The sequence below is a fragment of the Saccostrea cucullata genome, unplaced genomic scaffold, assembly GCF_032062105.1.
Source record: "Saccostrea cucullata isolate Sc308-1 unplaced genomic scaffold, CSIRO_AGI_Scuc_v1 ctg270, whole genome shotgun sequence".
In the NCBI taxonomy this organism is placed as follows: domain Eukaryota; kingdom Metazoa; phylum Mollusca; class Bivalvia; order Ostreida; family Ostreidae; genus Saccostrea; species Saccostrea cuccullata.
Window position 1 is genome coordinate 155,191 of NW_026932876.1, and position 9,922 is coordinate 165,112.

Consider the following 9,922-nt stretch of genomic DNA (forward strand, 5'->3'; position numbering starts at 1 on the left):
ATAAGTATGGTTGGGAAAAAAAGTGGGGGGCCAGCCCCCCACCCCCTGTTGCTACGCCCCTGATAATCTGTAAATTTTTGTTTCCCACCTGATTTGTTCAGGTTCTTTTTTAAATTGTATTGACAAATAAGTTGAAGTTACAAAGCTTTCAAAGGGTTGGCTCAGGTCAAATTTTTAGGTCTTAAAGTGTTTATATTGATCTAGTTTGCAAAAACAACCCATCATTGGGCAAAATTTTGTAGTCTAAAGTCAAATAAATCGTTTCTAGGGCCAAAAAATTCAAAATTAAATGTGGCTGGCGTTTTACTTTGTGGTAGCAGTGATTAATACTAATATTGATTATAAATATTAACCGATTCTTACTTTTTGTTCTGTTCGTACACTTATTATAATATACTCACCTTTTCATCTCGGAAAAATAGAAAATTGAGTTATTTCCCTTTGTCATTAAAATTGATAAATGTTGCCATGTTGCTGTTTCTGATCTGATGCGGCGGTGCCCGAGAAACGAATGATGAATTTTTTGTTGTGGGGGGGCTAACAATTTTAGGCTTTCTGTTTTGCCTTTTTGGCTACTTATTAATCTGTTTGCCTGATTTTTTGCAGAAGGCACCAGATCCCACATTCCTGGGGTTCATGTTCTTCTCTCTGCTCATGAATCATTTTATTTATAAACTTGATAAGGCTGATTGATTTGGTCCATTGTTCATTCATTTTCACCTTCTCCATCACAGCTATTATTAATTTATATACAAAATCAAAATAATTAAATCAATTTAATAAATATAATGTATAAAAATATATGGCATAAAAAACAGTTGTCCAGCAATGATCACTTGGAGCTCTTGTTGGAGATTTGAGATGAAGAGGCTGACATCCGTGTGTTTGTAACCTGCTGAGATCTACAGTAAAATATACAGGGATTACATTAAACATGTTAAACTGCAATATGATTTTTAATTTGCCAGATACACAAAAGTTAAAAAGAGACATGTACAATCTCTGAAGATTGAAAGTAATTTCCTGTATTTTCTAGTTAATATTGTCTTGTATCTAGAGGTATTGTGAACTCTGAGCTCACAAAATGATCACATTATAACCTTGCTTTACAAGTGGGGAGAATAATGATATTAAAATGTCCCCATACTTAGCAGATGTTATAACAGGCTTCTTCTTGGCATTGGCTGCATTAGGTTGTGAGGCTGCTGGTTTTCTAAGAAAAGAATGGTTTGTCAGTTAAAATGACCATCAAGTATATATCTGACCACACATATATAAATTACACTCTACATGCAGTATAATAAAACCTCTGTATATTCTTTGAAATATGCAATGATACAAGAAGACAGAAGGGCTTACTTTTTGTCTGTTTTTCCTTTAAAGACTTTGCTGATATCAAGGACACTGCCAGATTTAGACACAGAAGGGATGGAATGAGCCTCACACAAAGATTCCTGGTCCAGCTCCAGTCGTGTGGGGGCATACATGTTAAACCATTGCTAAACAAAATAGTATAGCAAGTTAGGCATTGTAAACTATTAGCATTGATACATAGCTTCATACATTAAATTTAAACTTTGTAAGATTGATTGTGCTGTACAGGTTGTAAATTATGTAAAGTTGGTATAAATTTATCATTCAGCTCGATCTGAGTATTAAGTGATTTTATGACATAGAGTTCTTGATAGAGCAGGGAGTCTATAGATTGAGCATAAACTGTAACATTCCAATACCAGTGAGTTTATTACCTGAGATAATTGACACCACCCGATGTCTTTCATTGAGTCATACAGATCTATATCATCAAAGTTTGAAACTGGTCCTGCTGAGAAAGCCCTTGTCCAGGATTTATATCTATGTGCGGGAAGGGGGAGGGGGCTACTTGAACTTGCTGACATACAGTAGTTCTTTATCATTAAGTTTATACCTGAGCTTGTTGACTTAGTCCTATATCATTGAGTCTATATCTGAGCTTGCTGACATAGTCCTTTATCATTGAGTTTATACCTGACCTTGTTGACTTAGTCCTTTATCATTGAGTTTATAACCAGAGCTTGCTGACTTAGTCCTTTATCATTGAGTCTATACCTGAGCTTGCTGACATAGTCCTTTATTATTGAGTTTATACCTGGGCTTGCTGACATAGTCCTTTATCATTGAGTCTATACCTGAGCTTGCTGACATAGTCCTATATCATTGAGTCTATACCTGAGCTTGCTGACATAGTCCTATATCATTGAGTTTATACCTGAGATTGTTGATGTTGTCCTTTATCACTGAGTTTATACCTGAGCTTGCTGACATAGTCCTTTATCGTTGAGTCTATACCAGCTGAGCTTGCTGACATAGTCCTTTATCACTGAGTTTATACCTGAGCTTGCTGACTTAGTCTTTTATCATTGAGTCTATACCTGAGCTTGCTGACATAGTCCTTTATCATTGAGTCTATACCAGCTGAGCTTGCTGACATAGTCCTTTATCACTGAGTTTATACCTGAGCTTGCTGACATAGTCCTTTATCGTTGAGTCTATACCAGCTGAGCTTGCTCCACTTTTAGTCCTTTATCACTGAGTTTATAAATGAGCTTGCTAAAAATCAGTCTTTTATCTATTAAAATTTATACCTGAGCTTGCTGACAAAGTCCTTTATCATGAGTCTATACCAGCTGAAGATTTGTAAAGTTTTATCACTGAGTTTATAATTGAGCTTTTTTTCCTTTATCATTAAACCAGCTGAGCTTGCTGAACTCATAAAATCCTTTATCATGTTTATAATAACTTGCTACTATTAAATTTAAATGGTAAAAACTTTTATACCCCACAAACATGACAAGTCCTAAAAATCATTAATCTATAAATGTAGCTTGAGACAATTTTTTGTCTCTGCTACTGCCACTGAGGAAGCCCGAGGTGCATCAGTAACAGTCTATAGTAGGCAATGAAGGAGTCAGTCAGAAAGTGCCACCTTAAGGCTCGGTCAAGGAACCAAATCTCCACTTTTGGCTCATTCCCTCCTATTGTAGGTTAAAATGTAAACATATCAGTAAAAATCAATCTTTCTTCTATTAAAATTTAAACAGCTTTCCCTGAACTAAAAGCTCTTCATAAAAAGGAAGATATTGTAAAGTTGAATATTCTGGTTTTAATTCAATTTTTTTCCCCATTAAATCTGTGATCTTGATTGAACTCATAAAATAAAATGTGGTCATGTTTATAATAACTTATACTAATTAAATTTAAATGGTAAAAACTTTTTACCCCATAAACATGACAAGTATCTAAAAATATGATATCTATAAATCTAAAGGGTGGAATCAATAATTTGACAAAAGATTTTTAAGACCAGCATTTCCCCAAGAAAAGTAAGGAAAAAGGGGCAGACAATCCTTGAAGAAGAGAATCCCTAATACCAACATGATATGCATTCAACTCATTAATCCTGAAATTATTATTATCTTCTCAGTTCTGATCAAAAACTTGCATTAATATTATTTCTTTTTTATTAGCATACACAGATATAATTTAGTTGACAATGATACATTGCTATATGAGGCTTCATATAGTAATAGCCGGAAACTGGTGAAAGTCTGAAATGCTCATATTATACAATGGCTTAATTTAAAAAATAAATGCCAAAAAAAACTTTGGTTAAGTTTTCAAAATGAAAATAAGCTTTTTTTTGTATGTTAAATAAGATAAATAATATATATGAAGAAAAAAAACTTGCTTGTATTCAATGGTAATATAATCACATTAAGATACACATTAAATCAATGCAGGAAGATATGGTCACCCCAAGGGGCAAATCTACAGCATAAAATGACTCAATTTCTCAATTATAATTCAGAATAATGTAGGTTCTTTTTGTATGCAAACAGTTTATTTTATTGTCTTTAGATATAAAGTAATTTATAAATCTGCTAGATTATAATGACTGATCCCCACATACTATATTAACATATGATGTAAACAAAATGAGTATGAATTACAAGTGCTATATACATTTGACAAAACAAGGTACACAAGTGCCAATAATCCACAAAGGTTAGTAGGTCAAATAAATTTCAAGTTAATTTTAATTGCTTTAGTTCATATACAATTTCATATATTTGTTTAACTTTAAAAGAAATGATTTTACTTGTGGCTTATAACTTATTTGAAGATGACTTGAAACAGGTTTAGCTCAATGAAATTAAACAAGGATATCGGATATGAAATCAGATCAAACAAAGACATTTATTTGACCTAAAAATTTGGATACAAAAGGAAATTTGCTGGCCATTTCTGCAAGATAAAGTGTCACAAGTCACACAAAGTTGGGAAAAAATTGTCAGATATTTAAAAGATAAAGAAAAGCTTTAACTGCAACATGACACACATCAGAGATTCTAATTTGTTGATGTGTGACCTGGACTTTACCATGCCCAAAAAGCCGGGGGAAAACTAAGGTATAGGTTAAAGTCATACCAAACCGCACTAGTTCTGATGTGTATTTGCCATCAAATAATTCATTGGCATCAATATAGGACATTCCTGGGAAATCACAAGCCAGTGTTAAAGAGTTAGAAATGATCAATAATTTGTCAGAATATTATTGTGGGACTCATATTAAAAAAAAGCTTCCCTTCATTCTTTCGAGAAAACGGGATATTTTTCTGTTAATAGGATATTTCACAGCAAAATAAATTTTACATGCATGCATGCACATATTAGAAAACAAATGAAGTTTAATTTCCATAAAACCATTCACATTCAAAACCTTTATTGAGGAATGATGAATAATTTTGTGTTTATACAAGGCTATGGTAATATAAAAGATAATAAAATAACAATGACACAATATTTGCTAATTAACAGACATGTACTAATGTTCTCTGGATTTCACATGAATCTTTGTGCGAGAAACAAGGGACACAAATAAAACAATGTATTGAGCATGGTTGACTGTGAAGAGTTACCTGTCTTGCTTTCTTTGAACACGAGACAAACTCTGCCATATCCATCACATGGATCCAGCTCAAACACCTTACACCTGTTGTCAAAGGTAGGCTTCTCTAAACCTAAGGAAATCAGAGTTCTTACGAAAAAAAGGATCTAAAGAAATCAAAAGTTTTACCAAAGTAAGGGAAAAAAGATTGATTGAAGAAAAAAGTTGTAGTTTATTTTATTTTTGCTCTTTTTCAAGCAAAACTCAATAATATATAGGTTTTCTCTGGATGTTCATGTAATTTTATGTATGGCAGTTTCACTTATATTACTTTCAACACTTGGTTCAGTAGTATACATATATCATCAAAAACTTTATTTCATAAAAATAAGTTATGAATCATTGAATATAAGCATTTATCACCGTGTATGACAAACAAAAATCTTAATGCATTTATTTAACTATGCATTCCTTGTCATCACATTTATACTTACTAAAGATTAGTAAGTAAGAATTTGATCTTCCCCACTGCCCTTGCCTCACCTGAAGCCTGATCCTCTGTGTCCGAGTCCCCCTCCAGATCGGCCAGGGTGGGGTTAACATGACTCGGGGCGATACTGCCTCCTATACGGGTTAACTGACTGAGTCTGTTTATATGGAGCTTCCCAAGAGGAATAGGTCCATCTGGTCCAAAGGGAGGTAAATCAAAGATGCATAAACAATAAACAACAATGACAAGGTACAATCCTCTTCAAGCTTATTACTAAATTGATTCTCCATTAAAGTAACTGTGTTTTTGCTTTTGAATGCTGTAAAGCAAAACTTTTGATGTTTACTTCAGTTCTTTTTAACTGTCTTTAATAGAATATCTTTCAACTCTTAATTTAATGTCACAGATAAACATCTCTTCTGTTTTATCATTTCTATATTATATATTATTGTTACTTTTCTGTATTGCAGTAAATAAACTACCTAAAGTTTATTGATGCTTAAGTATATAAGTTTTGGTACAGAATTCTTGAATAGAAAAATAAAACTGTCACAGTATCACTGTAGAAGCAAAAATTTACATGGGGATAAAATTTCCTTGATTTCTTATCTAAAAATGAGTGGTAAACATGTGTACTAAATTTTCTTGTTTCAAAAGTAACCCTATATCAATATACTCACATAAAAATTTTGTGGCAAATTTAATTTAGATCGCAATTGTTAACAATGAAATAAAAAAAAATTGACAATGAATGCTTCTGCTTTTACAATAGATAAACATAATTGCTATCTGTCTGCTCTGACACTTACTATCCATTTTTACACACCATGTCAACTTATATCCATCAGTAGTCAGGTAGAAATTCTTTAGATCCTCTGGCAGAAAACAGGTGTTTCTCTGTAAATAGGATAGGTTACCATTTTATATGTACATCGATCACTTTTATCAGATATCAATGGCTACCTATTGGGTATGTTTCCAAAAAATATTACAAGATGCAAAAGATTTTGATTTTCAGTGCACCAATAAAACTGTACATAAATAGTAAATTTATCATTATTATTTTTGTTTTGTTTTCTTCCATTAATAAAAGTTTACTTATGGATCATGTGATCGTTAAATACTCTAGCAAGGTGCTTCCAATTATTTCTCTTACAGAACAGATAAAAAGCATCCTACTGAAATTCAGAATATATATAGCATGAACATATAGCATAAAACTAGTGAAAATATAACACAAATAGATCTGTACAAAACAAAATAGACATATCAACATATAGAAAAAAAATAATTATAGTGAGAATAAATAGATCTGTACCAAATAAATTATCAAAATTACTCTTACATTGGAATTCAATTACTGAATGCAATGTCTTTCAAATTTAGTTGCTGTTTATTCTATGAATCTTTTTGGCAGACTTCATAATATTTACTTTGAACAAGTTATAGTCAACAAGGAAGTTTACCATAGTGTCAAACTCCAAAAAATTGCTATGAAGAAAAATATAAAGTGGAATATTCCACCTTGCTAAGTTCCCATAAGATATTGCAGAAGTTATATGAATTTCCAGGCTTGTTTCATCTGAGCAGAAACATCTTACCTGCTCCCACATAAGAACAGCATGCCTGTCTGCTGGGGGTCTCTGGTCTAAATCAACTTTACTAATTCCATTTTTCTTTCCTGAAATAAATAAACTTCCTTATCAAAGTTGGGTATTTCAATCCTTCTCAAGCATCAAAGTTTAATCAGGAACCAATATGCAAATGGATTGGAAGCACAGGTGCTTGTTTCATACAGTAGGCTAGTTTTCTACTATATGATAGCAAGCGCAGCGCGAAGCGATGCTCGTCACTGCAAGCTTGTGCAAAGAGAAAATTCGGACTACTGAACATTCATTCGATAGAATTTTTTGACGCAGTAATTTGGACCCACAATGCATCACTTGTTAAAGCTATGTTCTCACGAGAATAGCAGCAAAAGTTCAACTAAAAGTAAACATGCCCTGATTTAATGGATAAATATTGAAGATAAATAGTAAACGAAACGTTCTTCACTTAATTTCTTTCAGCACTGTTCAGGCTTCTTTTTGGAAATGTAACTTACATACGACGTCCTGTGACGTCAGAGTCTAGACGCACCAAATGTCACGTGAAGTTTGACGAGCCCAATCTAAATTATAACAAAATAAATATCTGCGCTCGCCATAACGGTTGCACTGTCAACATATTATAGTAGAAAACTAGCCTACTGTATAAAACAAGTGCCTGTGATTGGAAGACTTAACTTAATTAAACTTGATTTCACATCTTCAGTCCCTACAACTTCATATTGTAGTGGACAATAACTCAATGTTACATTTTATTTATCATAATAAAATAAAGCGCACACAGTTTATTGTATATAAATGAGTCAATAATTTAAAAAAAAGTGATGGGACATCTTTAGTTTTAGAGTGTGACTAAAATGGGTAGCGAAACCCGGGCCGGGCCGGGATTTTCGATAACGAAAACCGGGTTTTTGATAATCACGAAATAAATACTCATTCTTTCTTCATGAAATTTATGGACATAGTTAATTATTCTAGGATTGGCCTTCGCTGAAAGTTTTAGATCAAAATGTTGTGGTTTTTAATGATTATCACAGATTGTCCTTTTCCAAGTGACTAAAATGGGTAGCGAGCCCGGATTACTCATTTTGGCGATTTAAACTTAATTTCGGCAGCATATTTACAATTATTTCATTTGGATCTTTGAAATTGAACTTAAACTACCTAAAACATTTAACTGTTGCAGTAATAAATCACGATTATTGAAAATATACGCATTTTTTGAACACACAGGATTGGTCCAAACCGGACACGTTCACCCGGGAAAAACCTTTTATTTCCGAAATACTTATCAGATAATGACATATAGTTGAAATATAAATGACTCTTTTTTGATTTGCATATTTTTATTAATTTTTTCCAATTTATTTCTTAGATGTATCTCGGTCAGGGTCTGAAAAAATCTACATTCTTTCTCTGGCAATCCGGAATTATTAATTTGTCCCGGGCAAACGCGTCCGGTTTTGACCTGTCCCGGGTCTATGAAAAATGACAAAAACCCTAATAATTGACATTTAATTTCATAATTATTCAACAATTTAACTATTTGAAGTTAATAAACAACCATTAAATGCAAATATCACAAACACTTTCGATGCATTAAGCTTAAAATCGCCAAAATGAGTAAACCGGGCTCGCTACCCATTTTAGTCACCTGGAAAAGGACAATCGGCGATAATCATCGAAAAACAAAACATTTTGACTTAAAATTATCAGCGAAGGCAAAACCTATACTTATAAACTATGTCTGTAAATTTCGTGAAGAAACAGAATGAGTATTTAACTCGTAATTATCAAAAACCCGGCTCTCAGTTTTGAAATTCCCGGCCCGGCCCGGGTTTCGCTACCCATTTTAGTCACACTCTTAGTTTTAATTTTTATAACCAATCATCAGTTGGTAGGCTATTGGTTGTCGCATAGCTCACAGCTTGGTCAACATGGTCAATAGTATGATTTCTATTATCTTTAGGCTATTTCTAACTTTATTGATAAAATTGCTAGAAATTAAGAAATCTCAAAGACGTTCGAAAGCTATCGAAACAATTCATGTATAAAAATAGACTGTCAAATCATCGTCTGATAATGTACCTAAGTACTGTATAATGCCAACATTTAGCTGATCCAAAAGGCTTCTCGTTTTAGCAAGATCTTCCATCTAAATTAAAATTTGGGTATCCATCGGATTGTTTACAAATCTATGACAATAAACATGTTGAGTATGGTGGTAAAAATGGCGCCCTTTAAAACGTTTACGAGATAGCGATGTGTTGCAAATACTTGGATAACGACCCCGAAGAAAAATGCGACCCATTAATTTTAATTAATGATATTTTTCAGGAAAAAACTATATAACATTGACATGTCGGTGGGGGTGGGGGTGGGGGGTTGATGAAAAGTCAGTTTCCCAAAATTAGAAATGTGTTGTGTTCATCGTGACGTCAGTAGTTTTCTTAAGAAAAACCACTAATATTGTGTTTCCAACTTTCAATGTAGATTATTTCCTATATGGACACAATCAGCCTGTGGTTCCACAGGCACTTATTTCGTATACGGGGTACCCCTTATAAGTAGGGATGCCCTTATACGAAACAACAAGGTGTGTCGTTCCCCCAATTTCCCAAGTTCAGTTCAGTTGTGGATTTCCCTCCTATGTATAAGGAGCACCCGTGAAGGTTGTTTCATAAAAGGCATAAAAATTAAAAATATAAGAGATAAAGTGAGGAAAAGACAGTTAGTAAAATCTATTCTATGTAGTGCTGTAAAAAAAGTTAGAGGTGAAAGACCAACTAAAATTAAAATAAGAATTTACATACTATACAGTAGCTTAACTCCTAAAGTAAAATTGTTTCGGCCTTAAAAGTTCTTAAAAAAAAAAAATTAAAAAGAATTTTACACCGT

At 33.0% G+C, this 9,922-nt stretch overlaps 1 protein-coding gene across 5 annotated transcripts; it reads right to left on the reverse strand.

Moving 5' to 3' along the window:
• Positions 1-764: 764 nt before the first annotated feature.
• LOC134236387 (tubulin polyglutamylase complex subunit 2-like) lies at positions 765-9,267 on the reverse strand. 5 transcript variants are annotated; one of them, XM_062718552.1, is made up of 11 exons: positions 9,113-9,267; positions 7,019-7,098; positions 6,227-6,314; positions 5,471-5,611; positions 4,959-5,060; positions 4,468-4,533; positions 2,891-3,014; positions 1,928-1,967; positions 1,360-1,499; positions 1,148-1,213; positions 765-902 (listed from the first exon to the last, which is right to left on the reverse strand). In XM_062718552.1, exons 1-11 carry the CDS (start codon positions 9,177-9,179, stop codon positions 833-835), a joined length of 984 nt encoding a protein of 327 aa, XP_062574536.1. In that variant the 5' UTR covers positions 9,180-9,267; the 3' UTR covers positions 765-832. The 5 variants fall into 5 exon arrangements, with proteins under 5 accessions (XP_062574536.1, XP_062574538.1, XP_062574537.1 ...); XM_062718554.1 differs by lacking the exon at positions 1,928-1,967 and adding an exon at positions 2,372-2,411 and having other exon boundaries at positions 9,113-9,266; XM_062718553.1 differs by lacking the exon at positions 1,928-1,967 and adding an exon at positions 2,049-2,088 and having other exon boundaries at positions 9,113-9,265.
• Between the last annotated feature and the right edge of the window lie 655 nt (positions 9,268-9,922).

Excerpts from the sequence above, each read along its gene's own strand:
- LOC134236387 (XM_062718552.1), bottom strand. The coding sequence starts at position 9,179 with ATGGAAGATCTTGCTAAAACGAGAAGCCTTTTGGATCAGCTAAATGTT. Across the intron at positions 5,612-6,226 it reads ATGGTGTGTAAAAATGGATA|ATGGACCTATTCCTCTTGGG; the intron begins GTAAGTGTCAGA and ends CCTTTGGACCAG. Across the intron at positions 903-1,147 it reads CCTGTTATAACATCTGCTAA|ATCTCAGCAGGTTACAAACA; the intron begins GTATGGGGACAT and ends ATTTTACTGTAG.